At 40.3% G+C, this 26,060-nt stretch overlaps 1 protein-coding gene across 1 annotated transcript in view; it reads right to left on the bottom strand.

The window, feature by feature from the left end:
* igf2bp1 (insulin-like growth factor 2 mRNA binding protein 1) overlaps positions 1–18,409 on the bottom strand; it is a 31,089-nt gene extending 12,680 nt beyond the window's left edge. Inside the window, exons 1-2 of the mRNA XM_076143060.1 lie at positions 18,235–18,409; positions 17,064–17,124 (exon numbers count right to left, since the gene is read on the bottom strand). Of these exons, the coding sequence (XP_075999175.1) occupies positions 17,064–17,124; positions 18,235–18,409 (236 nt within the window). The remainder of the gene's footprint in view (positions 1–17,063; positions 17,125–18,234) is intronic.
* Positions 18,410–26,060: the final 7,651 nt, after the last annotated feature.

Here is a 26,060-nt window from a genome sequence, read left to right as displayed (position 1 = left end):
CTATCCAAACACCAGCAGCCAAGACAACAACAGCAACAATCGTGTTAGCAGATATAGGCGGCGGGGTGGCTGGGAATCTACACATCAAGGATTATTCCAAATATAATGAAATATATATCAAACACTCCGTTACACACTGTCAACTCGTTTCCTTATAAACTCAGCGGAATTCTCCCGCGCATACGCTGGCATGAGGCTTCGCGCGTCTCTCCATTCATTGATGGAATAAAAATTACTCGAGATGATCTATACAGCAGGGAAGGGCCGGGAAAGGGAGGAGTTCAGCGCAGCTGCCTCTCTCACTCACTCACTCACTCACTCACTCACACACTCCCTCCCTCACTCGCACACTCACTCACTCACACACGGACCAAGGAAGATGTAAACAGAAAACTGTAGTTACCTTGGTTTAAATGAGTAGTAGCTTCTGAACATATTAATGCAGCAGTGAATTGACAAACTACTGAAGCTTGAATGCAATCGAAATGCAAATTCATGGTCACATCCATACACAAATCTGGATAAAACATCATTCAACAAGACAGATGCTGTTCAGTGCTTTCAGCGGACAGCTGCTCACGTGGCACAGAGAGGAAACACTTCCTTTGCTGCTCTGACGCCAAAGTTTCAGTTTTCCCTTTTGATGAACGTGCAGCATCTATACTATATATATATAATAATAACAAAATAGGTAAAGGTTTTTTTCACATTTCTGTATGGCTCCACTGTGATGTTTGACTTTTGAAACTCTTCCAAACCAAACAAGTAAATGGTTTTTTTGCAGACAAGTATGGGCTTTCCTACAAATTCAGCTGTTCATTCTTTCAATGATTTCCGTTTTGTGTCTGAACCAGACTTCCCCTACACATTCCACACACAGTCTACGCACAACCATTTTAATGAATGTATATTGTAATTCCATTGTGGTTTGCTGAGTGTGGCGGCTGCCACACATTGGTTTCGACATGATCATCTTTGGGTATATTTACAATAAAGATCAAAAGCAGTAATACATACTAGATTATGCTAAAAACACAAATAGCATATTTACTTAATTAAACAGGCTTGTTAGGGAAAGAAAACTCCAATTCAGTGCTGAAACTGTTCAATCACTCCTCCCAGGTGTACCACTGAACGCCACAGGAAATCCTTCCTTCCTGTGGCCATCGGACTGTACAACAGATCTACCTCAGGTCAGGGGATGGACAGTGGGGACGTAGGGATCTGAGGTCTATGCCCCCACCTGAGGACCCCCCCCCCCCCCCCACTAACATTTCACAACTGCTTTACAGCATATCGCACAACACATTGCTGTATATCATATGCCACACTTCTTTGCTGTATAAGTTGTATAAATCGTAAATACTTCTCACTTCCCCAGCCAGATGCACAATCTGCACTTTGTACCATTTCTACTCCCTATGTGCTTTGTTCCCCTACTGTATGAACTTTATTCCCCTATTGTATGTACTTTGTACCCCTTATTGTGTACTTGTATTGCCTTGCATGCATTCTTGCACGTTTTTTTCTTTTGCACTAGAAGTGAATCTTTCGTTTCCTTCTCCACTGTACAGTAATTTCCCTCAGGATAATAACAATAATAAGACAAGATAGCTTTATTTATCATTCTTATCTTATCAGTCTGTAGACTTGGATTTCATCTTCATCACATATGGATAATGAAATGGAGTTTGCTTTTAGCAACAAGTGGCATGTGATGCTGTGTGAAAACATTTCATGTTGAGTAATAAATGGGAATGTGTCAGAGGTGAAATGCAGGGCCAGCCATGGCTGTGATTTGATTGATTAGATCTCATTAGCCTTAGTTTCTGCCTTTTTTCTTATAGCAAGAATAAATCAGAACTTCAACAACAAACTCAACTCAAACTCAACTTCATGATGTCTATATTAATAGTGGTAAAGTGTGACTGGTAATTGCATATGTAAATTATAAAGTGTTTAATTATGAATGTGTCTTTTTAGGGAGAGACTCAAAAAAAAACCTTCTCAACCAGATATTCACTCTGAACAGCAAAGTAAACAGGTAAACTAACATGGTACCTGCCATTTCAATTTATTTGTAGAACGTGGGTGGAGACCGATTGCCTCCATCCCTTGTTCCAAACCAAACTGATCTATGTTCATACATTACATATGAGCTGTTATTGTTCAGTGCAAATCTCTCTCTCTCTCTCTCTCTCTCTCTCTCTCTCTCTCTCTCTCTCTCTCTCTCTCTCTCTCTCTCTCTCTCTCTCTCTCTCTCTCTCTCTCTCTCTCTCTCTCTCTCTCTCTCTCTCTCTCTCTCTCTCTCTCTCTCTCTCTCTCTCTCTCTCTCTCTCTCTCTCTCTCTATGTGAAAAACGGAGGAAAGGGCGCGACCACCAAAAGCCTATGAAAAGGCATCGAGAAAGGGGCCCTGCCCGTCAACCACGCATATGCAAATGCGACACGCACGCGCACGCATTAGCCCCGCCCACTACAGACGCAGGGAGACGAGGATAGGACAAAAGCCCGGATGACACATCCGGGCTTTTCACATATCTTTTTTGAGAGGTATAACTGAGTATCGAACCATCTTATTATCTTGCAAAAAAATAGAACATATGTAATCATAATAATTTAAACCAAGGGAAAATACCTACAAAATGAAAATTATGAAACGCTCTCATCGACGAACTTTGAGTAATGAGACGATGTCGGAGCACTACTTTAATCTTCAAAAAATTATAGTTGAACTCAAAACAATTAGTGGCAGTTGGGATTGTTTGAGTAATTGGGTTATGCTCTTTAGGATTAGGAAAATCAATAAATAAAACAAAATCTATAGATTGCAAATCAGAAAGTAGACATCAAACAAATATGTCAATTAAAGAAGAAAACATTTTGATACAAAATGTAACACCATCATTTTTTCCAGACTGAAATTGTGACAATTTTACAGGAAATTACAAGAGAGCTGATCCAGCTGATATTAAATATTTAGTTAATTTTGCAAAATTCTTGACTTTAAGGCCAAGGCCATTAAATAAGACGTGATTTGTTTTCTTTACAAAAAATATAAACAGCTTGTATTAATATGAACAGGCAATGGCAAAAGTGAGACAATGTTTCATAGAAGAACATCTTCTGCATTGGCACGAAGAATCGAGACACAAGAAACTTTCTTCAATCAAATTGGGGCTGCCATTATCGATTACTTTGATGATCAATTAAACTAGTGATTATTTTAATTATTAATCACTCTGTGTATAAACTCTGAGTATGTGTCCATCAGTTTGTTTGTCACTGTAAGAAAGAAATTAATATCAAAAATGAGAAATTTCAGACCCATGCATTTATTACATGCACATACACAATGCAGTACACACACACTTCTTCCAGCCAAGATCATATACATAGGTTATTTTGCTAAAGCTAAAGCTATCTGATTTCTGAAATGGCTAAAGATATCAGCTCAAGTCAAATAGTGTTCATCTCTTCTTCTAAAGACAGACCCTCTAGCTTGTTGCATAACTCTCCTTTCTATTCCTTGATTGATTGAACATTATGTCCATATCGGGACAATGTGAGGGCCAACTTGCCTCAAAACTCTGTGATATTTTGCTAACCAACCACTGTAAACAACAATGTCGACATTAAACGACATCAGCCTGTTATTTATTTCAGAAAGGTGAGGAAAACAGCTGCAGCAATGACAACAGAAGGAAATGGATAAATGAAACATGAGAAAATGTGTTTAAAATAACATTTATGATACTACAGCACATTTAGCTGATTTACAGCTAAACTTCATTCTTAGGGTAACCAAGGTCAGCATGCACTCTCCTGTTTAGTTTGGTGGTCATAGTCATCTCCTCACTATATGAGCAACAAGGACAGCATGTGAAGCAGCTCAGGCCACAGCCAACACCAAAAGTTGTCCCCCAAACAATCGTTGCTGAATTTTTGCTACCTGTTTAGACAACTACCCACTTCCATAGCTAGCGGCCCCCTCTATGTCTCTGCCTCGAAGATCTACAAATGGACCTATTTCTCAGTTGTTTGTTAATCGTCACGGTATACTGGTGCCATTTCAAAGGTCATTATTGTTATTCTAACTATAACAGTGTCCATGAAGTGCTTTATGCTATTAACACTGAGCTTCACCAATTGATGTGCTGGGCAGGGTGAGTGAAGGAGAGCAGATAAGTAACAGGCCGATGGCAACAGATGACGGAGGCCGGATTCAGTTAGGTCTTGAGGTATTTATTTTTGATTTCTTGTATTATGTTTGTTTGTTTGTTTTTCAATGTTCTGAAACAAACAAAAGTATTAATATGAGGAAAGCTACACTCTACACTGCATTCAGATATAGAAAATAACTTGCTCAAATGCTCAACTATTATTCACAAAGCTGGTATTGGCAGGGCCACCGTGACACACAAAATGCACAACATGGTGTAAGGAAGATGAGTCAGGTTTTCTTCTTTTTATATTTCAGCAATCCTTTTCTTTGAACACTAGCAGACACAATAGTCAAATGCATCCTACAGTGGCCGGGAAGTGGGCCTACAATTAGAGCACACCCTGAGAATGAAAAGGCCTTAAAACACTGAATATAAAGACAACAAACAACCAACCTATACATCTCTATCAAAATTACAGAGAATAAAGGGCCTATAGGGACGAGACCACAATTAGTATAGTGTTAGTTTTGGGTGGAAATATTTGTGAAAGTCTCCACAATTCTCAGTCTGTCATCACTACCTGAAAACAGGGGTAATCTTTTGGCTTGCTGTGTTAAATAAGGTAAATGCCTGTTAATCATATTCAACATTAGATTTATTACATGTTACACTTTACCCCATTGTATATAATCGGTTGACTCACCTAGGCATGTCTGTTTCTCGTGAAAATTGTTTGTGCTCATAATGTGGATATAAATCATTGTTGGAAAAATCGTTGTTTCTTAATAAATTTCAGTTTCAAAAAGCTTCAAAGCACCAGAGAGTGTTCTGCACCTCCCCTGGTGCAGAGCAAATTTAACACTTAAAAAGGCTTTCTACAATTCTCTACATGCAGGCAGCCCTCTGCCACGAGGTTCCCAGTCAAAGGTACCCACATCTGAGCTGCGCAGAAAGCACAGGTAAAGGCTAGTTTGCTCAGACCTCACACATCCCATAGGAATCACGGGCACAATCTTAAGTCAAAGAATTAGAATGTCTATTCCCTCGCAATGGTATATTGTAATATCTGTTATTTAATGACAGATACAACTGTGGGGTGTACTATGAAGCAAGATTAAGGGGTTAACTAGCTAACTTCAGACTTAAGTCAGATATGTATATGTCTATTCCAGGAATGGCTAACCAGTACAGCTGAAAGAGCCAGAACAAAACCCAACACCATCTCGAAGAGCCACACTGTTACCAGACCATCAATGGCATGAAATGGTTCAGCATAACGTAAGAGCTATAGAGAAGAGGTGACGGAGAATAAATCAAAATACAGGAGAGCAAGGTGGTGGTAAAATAACTGTAACAACACACACACTCACAACACATAACTGATGGGAAAAGAACCATAAACAAAAGACAATGATGATAACCCACACGGGTAAAGTGCTTGAAGATGAACTTATAAAGAATGTTAAAACTATAAATAAAACAGAGTGAGCGAGAGAGCGGCCCAACCCATAATCAGCTTTCACAGTACCAGCATGGCACGGCCTATAGGAGAGACAGCTAGACAATACCGCAGCTAAACGCCAGGCGTTCATCTTCAATTTTTCATTGAGTTTTACGCTTTCCTGCATCCATTCACAATATGAAAATTCTGTACACCAAGAGAAAAATCAGTGTGCACTCGAGCTGGAGCTGAGTCGCACGGCAGCCGGCAAGGAGCTGCATGCAGCTCGCATGCCCCCCTTGGTCTATTATAAACCTACCTAATTTCTGTTTGCACTGTTGTAACTTGTGTTGAACGGCTATCCTGGTACACAGCAGCTTAGTTGGGCTAAAGGTTTGCCTAGTAAACTCCTTTTGAAAATAGCCCCACCATTCCTGCAGGACCTTGTTGAGCGTGTAAGGGGGTCTCTCAGTAGTGCAAGGTTATTTTAAGACCAGCAAAATCCGCTCGATTTCCCCATGGATATTCTTTACCAATGCTCCAGATTCTCTGTGACAGGCAGACAGTATTTATGTACGCTGCATACTGGCTTTGCCGTGCGTCTCACGCTGCTGGAATTTAAACTGAAACAATAATAATTATGAGAATAATGGCAAGCAAGGCCTAGGTATATTAAGGTTCCTTTGTAGTGCTGCCCCTAGTGGCAAAAAAACAACCAGAATACATTTAACCTTCATTTAATTTCCCCTTAAAACAATTGTTTGTTGTTTTAAATGAAAGTGAAGCAAAATAAATGTTTGAAATAGCTATCAATTGAATTACTTCTGTCTTATAACTAATAATTATTTCTTATTTATTAATCTAATAATCTATTAACTATTGATGTCTTATAACCAATCAATACATATTTAAAAAAAATATTATTATTATTATTATATAATATAAATGTACAATTTTTACTATTGTTATTATTACAAAATGTATATTATTGATGACAATAATAATAATTACAATAAGAAGAAGACAAACTAAATTTGAAAATTGGTCAAACCAGTGATGACATTTAAAATTTATGACAGAAAGCAAGCGAGGCAGGGCTAAGAATCTGTACATCACCATCTGTACAAGACAACACAATATGAGTTCAGTAACTGTCTTAAATCATCAACTCATGTCTGTTCAGGACCTACACCGTTTTCTCTGTATTTCTAAAAATATATATGACTTTGGGCATTCAAGGTTCTCACACTTGCTCCACCCCAAAATTACATTTGGTGGAACTGTAGGACTCTGCTACTTTCAAACCATTCCAAACCACAACACAATCATACCAGAAATAGAATTTGTTCCTGGTTAAGTCATAAACACGTAAACATGGTGATAGCGAGAGAGTTGCTGTTGCTTATTGAGGAGGAGGAATTATGTTAGCTGATTTGGCTGGAAGACATAGAAGTAGGTGTTGGTCAGTACGCCCGTTGAATGGAACAGGAAGGCTTCAGGGTAACTTCAGTGACTGTGAAACCCTTCCACCCTATAAACCAAAACCCTTTTTCTTTGGAGTACGACCCCAACTGCAGCCATCACAGAAGGCCATTTTTAGGGTAATTGTCTGTACACTCCGTGTGGCGTTCGCACCATGCATGAACCAGACCTCTGTCAGTGTGTCTGTTGGGTGGGGTTTTTCTTTCCCTTTAAAATAATGGATTCCGCTGTTGAAACCAGATCTTTCTCTTTTATCTCACATAAGCATGCCCATCAAATCTTTGCACACAGAAAGAGTATTTTCTAGAGGCCTGTCACCTCCCATTACAATACACAACCACATCATATAATACAACATATGTACGACGTATAGGAAAGCTTCCCTCACTCGCACTCACACACTGACTCACACACACACACACACACACACACACACAAGTAAAGACCACGTGAGCAGATGTGGTGGATGTGATATGGCACTCCCCTGCCTTACACACACACCCACTTCAGAGAGGGGGAGGGTATGAGGAATTTGGGCATGTGTGGGAGGGAAAATGGGAGGTATAACATGCTAGGCTGTTGGCTGGGGGAGGGGATTCTATACCATCTCTTCTGTGTCTCTCGTGTTTCTGATGATTGTCTGCATATGTGTGTAAATATGTCGGTGTGTGTATATGTACAGTTTATGTGTCAAACACAACCAACAAGCAAAGCCTTGTTTTTAACTGTGAGACCATTGAAACAACGGAAGAGAAAAAGGGGAAAGAGAGACACTCATTAGATGGAAATCTTGCTTTATCATACAGATAAGATTAAGGCCATCTTATTACAGGAGCCAGACCAAACAAAATATGTAGCCAAATCCGGACTGTCCTACAACAAACACAAAACTATAACCATTTCACAAATTATGCAAAGACAGAGTTGATACTGGAGCAAATGAGAACAATAGAAAATGCATGAAAGATCCCTGCTTAACTCGTGCAATTGTCAGCTAAAGCATATTTACGTGTCAAACTATTAGATGAAGAAACAGAAGAGCTGATTCATTAATTAATTGTCTGACAAACAGAACAAAAAGTCAGGGACTGCACCAGGGACTGCACTGCTTCATAAAACTAGGTAATGGAGTTCACCATTTCTTAACCATCGCAAAAAACAAAAACTGGTTTCGATTAACTGCACCAACTGTCACTAAATATCCCTATTTCCACTTCTACATTTCAAAGAGTCCCGGCCTTTACTGAGAAGTCTTCCTGCTGCATCTGATCTGACAACTCTCTTGCTTCCTTTTCTCTGACTGGGTTCTCCCTTTGTGGAAGCAAAACCTGATGCTAAATAAGAGCTCAACTATGAGTGCCTTGTTCAATGTAATCAGGGTTAGGGTTAGAGTTAGGGTTAGGGTTTCTGCACCAGGCAAAGGTAATCTAACTACTGTATAAGTACAATAACTACTATAAGTACAACAAACAATATAACTGTAAGTACAAACATACTACCCACTCTACACAAAATGAGAAAAATCTCGTATAATTCCTGATGTCAAAATTGTGCTTACACAAACACATAGTATTTATTTTGGTCATAAGTGACATGGATCTGATTCTTTTTAGAATAGTGTGAACAGCAAAAAAACACATGGGATCGATCTTTTCATATCAGATTTCAGCCACTTGCATATGTGTTACTTGTGTTCCAATCCTGATTGTGACCATACGTCAGCTGTCTAACACATCAGATGAGAATTCATGTGACTTATACGCCATTTGTACTCGACATTTGTCATACTTTTGTGCTGGTGGATTTTTCCGAAAACAAGAAAGTAGATATTGAGATTCGTTATTTACCCAAACAAACTTAAAATTTGTTCCTCGGTATCTTTAACAAAAATAACAAAAATGTAATCTTATTAAAAAAAGATTTATAATGTTACTGTAAATTATTAAGATACACAGAAAGTTTTCAAGTGACATCTGCACAGCATTTCAGATTTGACTTTTCGTTGTTACAAATCTGTTATATTATATTACTACTATTACTTACTATTACTACTATTATTATTCTATTATAATTAACTGCTTTTGATGTTTCACCTATTTACCTCGGGACTCATGAGGAATATCATAATCGTTATTGTGAGGGCATAAAAAAGACACATTAATCTCCATTAATTTTTTCCAGGAAAAGAGGTGCAAATAAACAGTTTTTTTCCCACAAGGCGTATGTCATATCGTCATAATAAAAAAACAGTTTTCAGGGGGAAACTTGGAGACCATAAGACAGGAATAACAAGGACATGACAATCTAGGTCAAAGGGACAAACTGTTGGAGGCAACAGAGGCTAACATTAAAGCTGGATTTATTCTTCTGCAAAGGAACAAGTAAACGTCCTAAAAGACAGTACCAGTGAGGGGAAGCAATGGATGCAGAAGGTTAGATACATGTTGCCTTCCACCCATCTAAATCAGATTGCTTAAACAATAAATTGCACAACAAACAGAAAAACTAGGTGGGCACACATTAGAGTGATTACCGCCGCCAAGGCCCAACAGTCCTCTTTCTTCCTAAATTCTTAGAGTTAGAAGAAAAATAAGGAGGAGAAATCTTTGTTGTTGCCGTGATATAAATAAATGACCTCTATGCCAGGTTGAGAGTGATCCGAACAACTAAGATCTCTGCCATTTCTTAGTGCCACGCCCTTTGATGAATGAATATCAAATTCTTCTAAATAGCTCATCCCAAGCACCACTGCATAATCGATAACTCACTCACACTTAAAAAACACAGATGTGTCGTAAAGCCAAGGTGTAGACCTTTTCAAACTATTCCCCGACAATATCTGGGACAATGTTCCCGATTCTAGCTGCATATGGTAATCCTGAAGATCACTAGTGGTACCTCAAAGGTTATCCCAGTATTTTGCAGGAAACTGTCTTTAAAAAGGCATTTTCCCTGGAATGATACATGGTCTTGAGGTGGGAAATTGGAGGTACAGATTTCCCTGAATTTCAATGCCTTCTCCCTTTCACACATGGCCCAATGCAGGAGGCGTCACTGGACATTTCAGGGAAGGTCTGCATGTGTGAAGTAGGCTGATGATGATGCTTCGGACCAATGACTTGTTTCTATGCAGTTCTGTTAAGCATGAATTCACCTTCTTGGGTGAAGAAGCATCACAGAGTCTTAAGACACATACACACACAATCCAAGTAGAAAGGGTTTAAGTTCTTTATGTAGTGAAAAAGCAACTATAGAACTCCTTGCAGCTAATCAGAGCTCAGTATGAAATGCCTGCTGGCCGATGAGAAACACAGAGGCCCAATAGGCTTCTTAATCTCTATGTAGTTTCGCTATTGCCACTGAAAAAAAGAATTTAGGTCCAAGGAGTAATGCACTAACCCCACCCCAGCACACACACACACACACACACACACACACACACACACACACACACACACACACACACACACACACACACACACACACACACACACACACACACACACACACACACACACACACACACACACACACACACACACACACACACACACACACACACACACACACACACACTATTCCCTGCAAACCGAAAGGGTTTGTGAATAGTGTGGGAACTTAAAAACTTGATTAATCTGCAATTAAGGCAATACATTACCTTTTTCAAATGTCATGTCTACAATTTAAATTAATCCTAAAACTGGAACAAATCTTGTTGATCTTGATCTTTTGGATGATCAACGGCGAGTCTACAGAAAATGATTACTCTGAGGGTCTCAGTATAATTCCACGGCAGAGTACAGCATGTCCGCTTGTCAAAATGGCTGTCGCAGACCGCGTGGCGTAACTATGACTTCTGGCAAGTAAAAAAATATCATGCTGTGCTGTGGAAGTATGCCAACACCTTCAGTGGGGTCTTTTTCCAGGTGAAGCCTTGGTCCGTTCATGTGTGCAACAAGATGCCAGACATCTTCAGGCAGTCCGTAGTAGCCAGCGCCATACTGTTACTGTAAGCTCACTTCAGGAGGATGATGCTTGTGCTTCATCAGTATGGACATGGTTGATATCTACAACAGTTCCATTAACAAAAACAAATTAAATCATATCTCCTAAAGTGAGTCTTCCCCCATTTATTTGATGAATCGCATTGAGATTACAAAAGACAAAGCCACATAGACCCAAACTTACCACCCCCTCTCCTCTCTATGATGGCACGCTTTTTGCTCCACCTATCAATGTGGACTTTCAGAAAAGGTATGAACACATTTGCCTTCAGACTGTGTCAGACAGGCTGCATTGGAAGAAGCATAATGCAACCTTTAGTGAGGCAAATGCACACATGCAGCTACAGTCAGGAACATTGTCGTACTTGCTCTTTCTGTCACATGCCATGACAATGCCAGGATAAACATAACACACGTTTACACCGCAGCCTTACAGGCATTTTCCCTGGAATGACACATGGTCTTAAAGTGGGTTCCCATTCACACAAGACTCCATGCAGAAAGCGACCCTGGGCATTTCAGGAGAAGACGTGAAGAAGTGTGACTGAGGCTGAAATGCACATATACCTGTCTCATACACACGCATACGTCACAAAAGGGGCCCCTTCCACCAAGCACAGTCAACCCCCCAGCTCCAACCCCTCACCCTTCCCCCACCACCACCAACAAACTCTTCTTCTCTTTACCTTCCCTTACTATTAATTGCGTGACCAGCAGCACAGGTCGAGCTCAGCCTCTGTTTGTGCCCTTGTGGCATGTATGTAAAAAAAAGTCATGTGCATATGTGTATTTCTGTGAGAGAAAGGATGCAAGACAATGACACTGGGAGAGAGGACAGATGGTTTAAACCAAAGGGAAGAGGGGGGTTGCACTTCTTAAAGGGACAGGGCTCATTTACCCCTCCATTGATATAATCCTCATGTATCTCCTTCATTTCTTGCCTTTCATTTTCATTGTGGTCATACAATGTACTCTGTATCATCCTCTCTGTCTTCAAACTGAAGTTCTAATATAATGAACACTGGGTAAACATCTGGATTTTAATCTAAACATCTTTTTAACTAACAAACCCACAGATACACAAAATTATCTTCAACAGCAACAGGTCGCCCAATAATACAGTCAGCTATCCTACAGACTTTAAACAAGACATCTATCTTTATTCAGTCTGAACAGTCTGAACCCGTCTTCCTCTCACTTCTTGTTATTTGGTGCAGAGAAAATGACAACAAGATTAAGTAGACTGGAAAAGCTCAAGTGAAGGGAATAGAAACAAGAGAGGAAGAGACGGGGAAATGGACATACTGTACCAGAGAGAGAGGATAACGGGAGAGCATGCGTGTGGGCGAGTTTCAGGGAGGGCCAACCAGCTCCTCTCGTCTCTGTGTTGAGTGACCAACTCCCTCGCTACTCACAGATGCTCCTGCAACGTGATTGGTCGCACCCCCTCACTCCCTCCGCCTATTGTCCCAACACACCTCCTCCTCCCTTTTTCCAGCGGAGAAGCGAAGAGAAACACAAGCAATGCTGTGCTTTTCCATCTCTGGGCCACAACTAGCAACACACACAATTCAAGTGCATTTAACACTGCACAACAAAAGAAAGACTTGTGATTATGCATTAAGTCTTAGCTTTCTTAAGGAAAAATTGAATTTAGAAAAAAGAATTGTATCCTTCCAGCATTCAATTATTCAAATTTGTTTTGTTTTTAGACCTTCTCTCCAATGTTTCAATAACTTAAAGGCACATTGCAGAAGCAATTAAGTATCCAAAAGCACACTGCAAGTGGATTTTATACAAAAACACAAGGATTTCCCCCCAGAAACCAGCCCTTTTTTAATGCACATAAAAATCCAGTCAGCAACCTCATCATGAATCAACCTGGGCCCTCATTTAACACATACAATGTTTTCCCTAAAATTGGCCAGAGCCACCAGACTATCAAGAACCCTAACCTTCTAACAAAATCCTTTGAGTAAAATCATCCAAAAAACACCAATATACATTTACGAGACTCAATAATAATTTGCAGGGAAGAGACTCTGCAGTGGAGTCCTTGTCCAGGATATGCATGACGCCATGACAGGGACACAGTCAGCAAAAGCACTGGTATGATCTATTTATATTTTCGAGGATTCCTCTCCAACACTACATCACTCTAAGTTTCTGGTATTCAATAATTTATCATGGAACAGTTTCTTACGGCAACTAAAGGACCATGTAGCATATTCTGTGATCTTGATAATTAATATAACATGAGCTTCATATTGACATTCATGTAATGTTAGGTAGGTACCTAGCCTATATATTGGGAATACATGACTATCTGTTTATGTGAACAAAAAAGGATTTCCACATAATCACCTTTCACAAGCTTCCAGGAATGTTTGATTAGTTGTCTCTCTTTAAAACAAATCACTTTAGTTGTGTGGGATGTAATTACTGCCACTGCTGCTACAAACATCATGAGAACACGGCAACACCCAAAACACACAAAGCAAAATCAAGAAGACAGAATTAGCAGATGTGAGAGGGATAGATTATCAAGAAGCAACTGAGGCAAAAGGAACAGGGGGGAGATGAGGTATTAGCGCAATGCCTACAGAGAGCCTTAAAGTGCAGCTGGGAATCTAAGTCTTGTTTAAGATCAGTTTTGCTATGTTCAAGATTTGTGCAATGGTCTGAGTTATTATTAATAAAACTGACCCTAACCCTAAAGCATTGTAATGTAAATTATTACATCTAACTTTGTCATGTCATGTATGTTACGCACTTTTTTATAAATGCAATGATGACAAATGCAATAAATGCTCCATTTTGTCATTATACTGCTGACTGCAATTGCTTCTAGTCTGAAATTAAATTGTAAATAGAAATTTCAGACCGCCCACTGCCCCAACTCCTGAAACCAACCACTGTGTCTGGGTTTTTTGCAGCCATACAACTGGGCGTGTAAAATATTCAAGGAGAAACATTGACATGAAATTACGTAGGAAAGGACATGTTGGTGAAAATTGCATGCATGTAAACTTGAATGCATGGAAAAAGTAACTACATATTAAATATATAAATATGTGCACGAAAAAAGAAGACCTGACACCATTAATGAAATGGCGATGTCTACATAATGAGCAACAAACAAAACTGTTTTTACGTGTGCTTGGAGATAATTAGGTTACATACAGTTACATTACATTACATTACAGTTCTTCACATGCTGCTTGCGAATACGTCAAGAAAGCCACAGCTTTGCTTTTTTCCCCCCAAAGCTTAAATCTAATTTCGAGCTGTGGGCCCCAATCCAGCCCATATTTTCCTTCTCAATATGGTAAACACACTCAGTTTAGTCAATCAGGTGTGCGTCGGGCAGTGAAATGGAGAATATGCAGTGTTATGGACTACAACAAGGATTGTGAACCTCAGTGTTAGGGAGTGGAAATATGATTCCAGGTATTTTAAGTCACCAGTTAAATGAGATGAAAGCCAACACAGGCTTGTGCAGAAAATGGCAAAGACTTGTTGCATTTCACAAGTGATATTTTCTGCAGCTTTCAAACTTTCTATTTATAATTTTGAAACGATAAATCTTTTTCTAGGTCGGTGTCTTAATGCACACAAGACTCACCATGCACCATGCACATCTGTATCTGGAGACTTTACAGCAACATCATTATTTTCACTGTAGTATGGATTATGTTAAGTTTCATAGCTGTGAATTTATTTCCGATTGGGTTTGAAAGTTTGACTTATTTTTGAGCTAAATTATATTCCATGACTGATACAAGTAAATACAGAATGTGCCTTCCTACCTGCTGCACCCTGCACAAGTCCTACCACCCGAGAACATGCGACATGATTGACCAGAGGTAGCAATACTCCTTGTGGTAAATGGTTTTATTTTTAGAGGACTCAAATGTTTTCCCCAAATCTGAGCAGGAGACACTACAGAGACATGCTATTTCTTTTCACAGACCACTCTAAATAGAGTGAATTTTAAAGTTACATAATGTAGCTTTAAATAAGTGTGAAAATGTGAGCTCACCCAAGAATCTTTCCCCTTGCCTTGGCCTTTCATTTTTCATGCCAGTTCCTCCTGACAACTGGGCTACCCCAGACGTGACATCCTTCAAAGCTATTTTTGAGTGATACATTCATCTTTACTGCTAGAAAAAGCAGTCAAGCCAACTGAAATTACACAGATAAATGTGAGGCTGGCAGCATTTGTGGAGGAGCATTATCGGGAAACACTGAATAATCAGAGTGCTGAAATATATTGAACATAATTGATATGGTACAGTGTTTTGTGGCAAACAAGCTTGTGAGAGAACATACAGTCACACCTCATTGACACCATTGCCATCCAATGCACCCCTGTTTCGATATACAACATACATTCAAGCCAATCAATGAATCCCTCCATAGAGCTAAGTTAATATCACATTTCCATCATTCAGTCTCCTTATTCCAGATGAAATTAGTACACATACCCACATCCAATGCATACAGAGGGACATGCACACACATACACGTAATGTGTGGTCAAAGGTCTGAGTCCCCAGCAACTGCACAAGAATTATTGATTGAAACATTTGGTTACACCTACACACACACACACACACACACACACACACACACACACACACACACACACACACACACACACACACACACACACACACACACACACACACTCTTATGGAGATTACCATAAGAATCTTTTCATTGAGAAAACCTCGACCCCTGAGATACCAAAACTCTGTCATGTCCGTTACGTCTCCATGGTGTTATTTACCATCTAGGTGTATTTAAACAAATACAAATACAAATATTTTGTACCAGCAGTTTTGACAGAAGCTGTTTACGTGTACAACAACTAACCAAAGGCAGTTTGGCTACCACAAGGCAAACAGGCGCTTCAAAAAGAAAGCAACACTCCCAGTAAAGGCAGCAGCTTCTACAGGGGTCCAACACGGAATATGCAGTGACCCCTTTGCAAGTATGCCCCACATGTTGTGGAGCCACAGAATAAATCAGCTTGCCCACATTAGTCCACTCTCACGCATCACCTTTATCAATGTGACTGTTATAGGTTATAAAAGAGCATGTGTAAAATACTTTCAGCACAAAAACTGACCAATTCAAAATATTTAACTGACCAGCAGATTCAATGAAAATACACCCTGCTGCCATGCTAGTTCTGTTAGCATGACAAGTGCCCCAACTCTTCAATAATACAGCTTCATTACAATGCCATTAATCTGCATGTTGTGTCTAGAGTTGGTATTTTTGTGTCACAACCATGCAAAGTTGATTTTTTTTCTTTCCTGTGGCACACTCTGCTCACATTCAAATGCATAGCCAAAATCATATACATTTAAATTACACACAATGAACCAATGCAGGTAAATCTATAGCCACTGGTCCTGCATTTTGGTGACAGATGCACACGTGGCCTAAATGGCAGAATGTCGAGAATGCATACTCACTGCTCGCATTGAATCTGGGGCAAAGGTCAAATAATGAATGATTGTCTATGGGCTAATTCCATAATGGTGTTTGAAGCAGGTGAAGTATGGCTCTGAGAGAAAAGTGGGCAATCAATTCCACTTTATCCCGAGGACTAAGCAAATTAAACAAAAAGCAGAAGCTGAAAGTAAATTTTCAAGGTTTAAGTTCTTTCATCAAAATGCTTCGGAATCACCAAGAGGTATGAAGCTTTTTTTGGGGGTAGATATTAACCCTATATCCAATTTACACTTGGCATCAACAGAGACAAAGAGAGATGGAGCAGATCAAATTAACACAAAAAAAGAAAGAAACATTGCATTTATCCATAGAAACACAGAATACACAACTGTGTGAGCACAAGTAATAATTACATTTTAATGAATGCCTAGCAGGGGTGATGCAACACATGAAAGGCTTTATACAGGGAGGGGGATGGGTGGCGGTATTGAATACTGTTTAGTACCTTTGCTTCTTGGGGACTGAGTGCTCAACCTCAATGCGTTTGCCTTGTATTTCCACTTTACCTGAAAAATAAAATATGTGGGTTTAAAACAAAGCCTGGCTAACATGCTGGTCATATACTATATATTATACTACATATTTGCAGGCCTGTAAAGGGCTGTACTCAGGGTCCCAAACTGGAGGACACCTCCACCACCATAGCTAGGATTACTAAAGCAGTAGCCAACTAAGAAGCCATAGAAACCAAACATGAGGAGCAGATGCCAGACCAGCTTAAAAAAGTCACAGATAAAGTGAGGAATGTAGGTTTGTTGCCTTATTACAAATATTATCAATAATGCCACAACAATTCAGCTACATCAGAAATTACTAGCTATTTCCTTTTAATGTCTTTCCACTTTTATGTGACAAAGAGCACGTTGTCTCTTCTGTTTTTGTTTTTTTTCGAGATTCCAGGTAGAGGCAGGGGGAACTGGCTGACATGGCGACCTTGGTTCCTTACGTACAACTAGAAAATAGTGTTAAGTCGAGGAAAAACCGCTAAAGCTGCGCGGTAAATAAAATAGTAACAATTGACGCCACTTGTGGCTTATTGTGTATTACTGATAGTCATTGGTCCGTTGTGTTAAAAAGACGGTGTACGATTTTTTAAATTTTATTTTAGCTTTGTCATGACGGACTACCGGCTTAAAGGGGGATGGTAGCCAGCCAAGCTTCATTCTAATATCACATGAGAGTCATTATTCCAACATTACGTTAAACGACATTCACGCGTAGGTTAAAGAATGCCACAAACTATTACGACGTCTATTACGACTATATCTATGATCTGGGGTGTTTCATTGTACCCATATTTCAAATAACGGTGTTAAATTCGGCACAGGCTGTCTTTACTGTATAGCATTGCACTACGCATGACCCTCCCCCTGCAAAAGTTGAATGGCTCCTCAGAGCGTGTAGCCCTTCACACCCCCGCATCCATGTTATCTTCGATAAAATGTATGTGTGCATTTATTTGTATCCTTAGTGTTAATATAAAATCTTTTGAAGTTGACGATTACTGAAATTTGGACACGTTGCAGAGTGAACCGGCGTGCATGCCTTGCCTTCATAAGAAATCACACTGAAGGTGGTAGAGGGTCTTTGGTGGTCATTAATCCACCTTAACTCACCAGAAAACGTCTCGATAGCCTTCATGGCCCACTGATCGTCTGGACAATCCACAAAAGCATAGCCGGTTTTCATTAGAAACTCTCCGGAGTATGGGATCTTGTGATCGTCAAAGGTTTTTCCTAAATCCTCGGCAGTCACGCTGTCGCTTAGATTCCCAATGTACAGCTTGTGCATGGTGGAAATTGTTTGTACAAGATCCAAACAGAACGAAAATTCTAGGCCAAAAGAAGCCAACTCGAATCAAGCAAAAACTTTTTTCTCTCCTGAGATAATTATCAGTGCAACAAAATGTTGTCAGATTAGACTGAAATTTCGAATCACACAGGCTTCGCACAGGACAAGACCAAAAAAATATATAAATAAATAAAATAAAATAAAACGAAAACGGTCAAATCGCGATTTTATTGGAAAACTATTTCAATCGTGTAAAAACAAACGGCGATGATTGAATATCGTTATAAATCCAGTTGAAGAAGTGTTGCAGCAGACGACTTCAAAAATAACTTGGGCCCGAATAGACGAATCAGCTAAGCCTTTCTATCGCACTGAGGGAGGGGATAGACCGACAGCTCTGTGTTAGAGGAGTGGGGAAACTATGGCGGGATCGGGTCGGAATGAATGTTTTCTTCTCTCTCCGCCTCTGTCTCGTTTGCGACCCTTCCCCTCTTTCACCGATCCGCCCGCAGCCGGCAAAACACTGACTCCGCCCCCACTGACTCCGATTCACTTTTTTCTTTTTGTTTGCAAAAAGGAAACCACGTGGTTTTTGGAGTAGACTAAACGGAGGAGGAAGGGGCGGGGACATCCACATCCAGCCCTCGTCAGAGCAGAGGGTACCCGCCGGACAAGCGCGCGTGTGTGACGCACCCATGGGCAACACACACCCCAAGATTCCTACAATCCTGCACTGTGTTCGTGTCATACTGGACTGGGCCTGATAAGGTGTCGGCTTACCACCATTTACCACAGCACGGCACGTTACTCCACAGAACGGAAATGTGTACGTGGAAGTGGACTTAGTATTGCGTCTTGGTAGCATGTAACCCCCCATTTCTTTCACCCCCGTCTCTCTCTCTCTCTCTCTCTCTCTCTCTCTCTCTCTCTCTCTCTCTCTCTCTCTCTCTCTCTCTCTCTCTCTCTCTCGTTTGAGTTGAGCAGGACTCTCTAGTTTGTCTTTTCCAGGATGTGCTCAGACCAACCAATCAGTATAATGTGTTTATATAATGTGATAATTAGTAGCCCCTTGACACAAAGTTGGGGGTTGGTGCAGCAGAGCGGCCTGCAGCAACTGATCTGACTGGCAGATGTGCATTACTGAAGTAGTATGCCAAGACCTTTAGTGTGTCATGTTGTTGGACTTTAATGTTTCATTTTTTAAAACAACAATGCTCCACCTGCACCACCACCTTGGCCGTTTCTACCCTCTGCTGAATGTGAAGCCATTACACATAAAACAATAGTCATCATCATGTCACGGTCGTACAGGAGCAACTCAAACTATTTGGAGCAAGTGGAAGGAAACATTCTGCTCCAGAGGCCGCAAGAGCATAGCTGCCGGAAACCCACTGAAACATTCCACCTGCATCCATTTCAGGTAGAACTTGACATGACTGTCCAAAGCCGACAGGACCCAACTACAGCCTGGATCAGATACACCACTTCTACACATCAATCATCAATCAAAATACATGTTGTTAAGCCTTTGGGGGAGGTATGTTCTCCAATGAAGAGCCCTCTAGTTTTGCTAGGTAATAGGTGAAACCGTTCAGATGTTAACACAGATGTACAATCAAAATAAAAGACCAAATTGAAACACTTTTTGACATGATATCAAAGAAAGAGGAAGCAGTGAATGGAAGACCACCTGACAAAAACACAGAGCCAAAGACTGTGTAAACTCACAAAATGGAAAAATCAATTTTCACTTTAATGTACGTTAACTTTTTTCACAAATGTGCTAATTGTGTCAGTATTATAGTGTGTAGAATTTAGTTTCAAACCTTTCAAAAACCTTATCTATTATTTCAAATCAAATCTGGTGGGATGAAAAGAAGAAGAAGTTACATTATGTGTTGTTATGTAGTTTTTAGAGCATATTGGCACAGTACGGTAAGTTAGGATTGTCAGTTATTTATTTATAGGTAACACGGGTGTGGGAAGTGGAAGTTAAGAGCATACTTTTGTGTCCTATTAGAAGCAGCAGATGAATACAAATACATTAAACAATCCAAACCGTTTCCTTTGTGAGCCACTTGCGCCACCAAGAGGCTAATAAAAGACATTACATACGGGCCTGCGGTCCTTTGAGCGGGGAAGCCGGCGAAAGGGCCTTAGATGTCGCCCTAAAACACCGGCAGGGAGTGATTCAAACTAATACAAATACGTATTTATTAATTTGTATGCTTTATTTGTATATTTAATGTAAAAACAGGGTCTAGACTATCATCTCCTACTTGAAATAAATGCTAGGGCCTGAAACGACGGAAACGAGCCAGGCTATTGAAAAGGTGAACGATTTTACAACAATAATTGGCATCAACAGACAGCAAACGCGCTGCCCAACAGCCGGTGGATTTTAATTCACAATGATCCACAAATGAGCAACGCGCGGCGGAGTCCTACTCAGCTTGTGTCAGGCCCGTTTGGTCAGCGCCATCGAGTGCACGCTTCCGTTATGCGCTCCCCAATATATTGACACCTGAGGATGTAGACTGATAATACAATTGAATTCGTTTTGAAAATGTCCAATTTAATTGCACAATACGTGTTGCCAATCACACAAAGTTGTTATTGTTGTTTTTGTTGAAAGACACAAACAAATCCGAACACCTAATCATCGATATCACTCGAGCCAGAATCGAACCAAACCTTTCGTCAATTTGAAAAAGAAAAAGAAAAAGAAAAAGGAAAAAAAAAGAGGTCGTAAATGAAAAGTAACCGAATGACTGTGAAAGTGAGATTATAAACGAACCCTCCCTGAAAGATTAACCCGAACTATGAAAAGCATTTCCGTTCAAATGTGAAGTTAATTAATTCCTATAAAACAAGTTATTGAATTCATTGTGTCTTTTCAATTTTTTTATTTGATTAAAAATGTTTCAAAATAGTGTTACTTTCCAATACCGATGATACAGACACCAACTCAATGTGATGCTGTCATAAATTATTTTATGCAGTTACAGTTTGCATATCTGGCAGAGGGGCTGGCTTGATTGTTAGTTGTGTATAGTACACTGTATAGCCTGATAGTCTACCTAATATAATTGTTTTTCCTGCCATTTTATTTTTTTCCCCTTCTAAATTCCTGACCACCATGATCATTTTTAACTTTAATTTAAAGGATTCACTTGGGCTCTTTAAAACACCCTCAGGAAGAATTCCAGTGAATCTATTGTATTTATATCAAAATGAAAATCTGCGTGAAAATGTGGCAGCCCAACTTTGTGTTTTGTTCAAAAGGTAAAGTTGCTGCATACATCAGCTGCTGCATCATGACAGACCTCAATTTGGAAGATGATCAGTGATGAAATAGGAAGTCAGGTGGATTAGTTTGCTTTTTCTGTGTTTTCCAGATCTTCAGCTCAGTTCATTGCATCAGCAAAGAAGGTAATGTCTTCACCTGTGTATTCCTTAAAAAAATGTAGTTTTGGGAAAACTATAACTGGTTATAACTAGGGCTGGAGATCAATTTATATTTGAATGGACTTAATCACATCATTGGCTGTGATTCATCATGAAAAATCAAAAATCTAAATTGTAAGGTCATTGCATTCTAAACTATACAATAATAAGGAAGAATAACAAAATGGGTGGAGGAATTCTTAGTTAGAGAACTCACTAAGGCCACGTGACATGACGCCAGTCAGCCAACATGAGTCCATCAAACGTATTTTTCATTTAACTTCCTGCTAGAACACACAAGCTTGTTGACATTGCCAGATGATAGAGCTGACCGCTTCTTCTGCACGATGTGGCCAGCCGTTCCACAAGGTAACCATGGGCACCTGTATTCTTCTGTAGTCTTATCACTGTACAATGCGTCATCATTAGACTCTTCTTCTTTAGTGGTTCTGCCTCCATTTTTTTCGCTGGAGGGCTGTGGAGTGGGTTTCTTTGTGTTAAGAAAATTCTTCTCTTCAGGCACAGAGACTTCAGAACACTTGGGTTGAGAATTTATTTCTTGCAGCAAGGAGTGAAGTCAGTTACAATGATACAGGTGATCATTGCAGTCTGGGTTGACTGAGTTTCCAACAGCTGAAGTAGTAGTATTTACTACTTGAGGTCACAGCGCTTGGGGAGGCGACCATGTTGCCAGGACATGGTCTTGCAACATGTTTACTGGTGATTCAGCCGGACTTTGTTCCTGTCATTCACAGTCTTGATCATTTTGTCTATATCAACAGGAAACATCTTGGTGCACACTGTCTGAGTCAATCATAAGATTGTCTCTAGTCAGACTGCTTGTTTCCTCCTCACTGGACTTCAGCATGCCCTTATCCCACAGTATAACTCAATCAACACTCTGCATCTTCACCCAGGTTTCTCCACACGTTGTCTCTTTCTGCTCGGGGAAGGCATCTCAGGTCTTTGAATCTAGGATCCAAAGCTATCTTCAGCAATGGGATTTTTGTGTTGTGTGGGCTTTGCTCTAACCTCGTGAAGCACACCACATAGGCTGGGTCATCATCGGACACCTCCATCATGCGAGAGGGGTGGAAGAGTGTGGGTAGAACAACAGAGCAGAGACCTGTACTATGCAGCCAGATTAAGGGGTTAGTCAGCTAAATTCAGGCTCAATTTGTCCGATTTTTCGATATCACGAAGCTGAGTCACTTCTGATCACACTATGTCACCACAGTACTTCATGATCCACAGCAATCCTGGTCAGGAGCAGCATAGGTTGAAGCTTAGTTGTGCAGAAATATAAGGCACCGCTTCTTGACCAATCACCTCGTTGTGTTGCCGTATCTTTTGGGGGGTCTCCCCTGATGAGGTAGGGCGAGGATATTTAGGTAGGAGCAAAATCTGCTTCATTTACTGGAGAATATTCTTTACCATCGATACAGATTATCAGCAGAAGGCAGACAGTATTTATGTACCCTTCTTACTTGCTTTGCTGTGCATTACAAGCTGCCTGGATTGCAACTAAAACAATAATGGTGGGAATAATACTTAGTCTAAGGCAGTGCTTCCCAAAGTGGAGACGTATGGGGGGCGCAAAAACATTCTGATCTATAAAAGGGGGGCCCTGCTGAAAAAGTTTGGGAACCACTGGTCTAAGGTATTGATCACAGGTGATATTCGATCACAAGTTTTCGGTGCCTTACTCAAGGGCTGGCTGCCAGACCACTTGGTCAACTTTCTTGGTCCACCTGGGACTCGAACGGGTGACCCTTTAGTTCCCAAGCTGAGTCCCTATGAACTGAGCTACTGCTGCCGATTAGGTTTTAGCGGACAACAAGGTCTGTTGAGCTTTTTTACAGGCCTCAGAACACGTACTGTATTTCTCACCACCCAGTCATTCAAGAAAAGGTGGCAAGATGTTAATTTAATTTGTGAAAAAAAGAGAAGGGGAAAATGAACATATCTGCATGGTTCCAGTTGTGTTCCCAACTTTGCTAGTTTGTTGAATTCAGTTGAGGTGTGACTAAATTGTGCCTCAGCTGTGTTGCTGACGTTGCCTTCAGTGGATCTTTGTTCCATTGGACTCCAGTGAGTTATCCCGGACAAGTGACTCTTCAACTTGTCCGTGAGAGGCTTGCTGAACCTTCAGCTCAGTGTTTGCGGGGTTGAAAAGTTGCTGATGTCACTTGTGAACCAGGGAGCCAATTTGTCCGGTTAGCAAGCCCTTTGCTTTAGAGGAGCAATAGAATCCAAAGTATCAGATAGTAAGGAATTCATGTTTTCTGTTAATGTATCCAATGAGGCCTCATTAGAGTTCAATGACTTTAGAGCTTGCAGTAGTTCCTCAGCACAATTATCAATATTAATGAATTATAATTACAGCTGAGAAACATGTGTGTCCCTGGTACATTCTTTGCTAAAGATGAAATTCCTCTCCTATGTGTCACATATTTGAAAAGGTAAAAACAAAACAATAAAACGTGTCTAATAAGTGCATGTGTATTAAGTGCCATCATTTTGTTTCGGGGGAGAGAATACTATTTGTACAATCATTTCATGAAAGCCAATGGTTGTCTGATCTTATCTGAAATATAAAATCTTTCTCATCCTGTGTAGAACCTCAAAAAGTAATTTGGGTTGTGTAAAAGAGATATTCACATCACATTTCCAGCACTTGGCCTTTGGCCTACCTCTGCACTGTAGGACCTTGCATTGCCCTCTCTTTTCAATCACTATTATCCAGTTGACATAGAGATCGGGGGACCACTGCCCCCATCTCATAGCTGATGACCCCCAAGGAAGCCCCCCTTCTTATCACTTGCCAATCCTAAACTTCTCAGACGCTAATGCCGTTTTTGTGTGGATAATGACAACTGATGACAGCAGAATCCTGACAGAAAATCCTTTAATGATTGGCTATTGGAGGCACTAAGACCAATTCAAAATACTGGTGCTGGCATTGTTTTTGTTTTTCTGCTTACTTGGCTTTTAAAGGATCTGCACAGAATATGCATGTAGCTTTGATCATATAGTTAGTGTGCTATGAGAAAGTAGAGGAGGAAGGGTACCTGTGGGTGTCTGGAATCAACACCCAGTCCCTCCATAGTATGGCAGCTGAACTCCCCAGAGCCAGTGAGTAAGTACAGGTGGGTGACTGTGTGTAGAGACACACTTGGCTCCACGTCTTCGGTCCCAGCAGGAAAGCCTGAAGAAGTTGGAGATTTGCTGACGTGGTGTGGAGAAGAAGGGAATTACTCGTCTTCTTGACCCACAATCTGGTTGGACAAAAAAGGAAAAGGCAATGAATGAACAGGTCTTCGAAGTCTGTGTTCGACTTAGGTAGAGGCATCTATTGAGAGTTATTTAAAGTTGGGGGATGCTGCTGGAGGATGCCTCCGCTTAAATCCTCTACACACAGCAGACAATCTCATCAATACAGCAATCCACTCACCACACAGCCGAACCCGGTCCACAAAATGACCAGGACATGACCAACACATGTTCATTGCACATGTTGTGCCTGCCGTGGCTGTTTTGTAATTAATAAAAATGTGTATCACCTCTGTGTAAGCATGTACTTAAACAAATCGCACCAGGTTCCAAAGGTCCAAGGTTTTTAAAAAATATTTCTCATGTTCCAATTGTAACATTAAATAGATCGCTCTCTTTACTGTTCACAACTTAACTCCTAAGCAAAGTTTGCTCTCAAATGACTTGAACATTTTCTTTCAAGTGCTTATCACTAATCTTGGCATTATAATGTGATGCTCGGCTATCTTCAAAAACGGTTCTTCTCTGCACTTATTAAGAAAGTGAACAGATGGAAGCAACTCATCCACCACAGAAGCCATAACTTCAAGTTAAATTTTGAGCTTGCCCATAGAGCAAATCCCAATATCCAATAATATAAAGTACTAGAGACAGGGGCCTCTGGAACCTTACTGGTGTGGGTTGCAGATGTCGAAATGGTTCTGACTAGAGAATCAGGTGGAGAGGATATCGGATTAAGGGCTTTATTGACAAGTTTGTGAGTGTTGTCTACAAGAGAACAGAACACAAGTTCAAGAAATATCATACACATTACAAAGAAATTAACATATTCATTAGCAGAACAAAAACAAAAGTTTAGCAATAAGCAATATGTTGTATGTAGAATGAATAAACATTCTACTAAACAAACACTAGAACTAATTAACCCTAA

This window comes from Genypterus blacodes, unplaced genomic scaffold (genome assembly GCF_046128005.1).
Source record: "Genypterus blacodes isolate CSIRO-AG114 ecotype Tasmania unplaced genomic scaffold, CSIRO-AGI_Gbla_v1 ptg000022l_1, whole genome shotgun sequence".
Lineage (NCBI taxonomy): Eukaryota > Metazoa > Chordata > Actinopteri > Ophidiiformes > Ophidiidae > Genypterus > Genypterus blacodes.
This window is presented reverse-complemented; position numbering and strand designations above follow the sequence as displayed.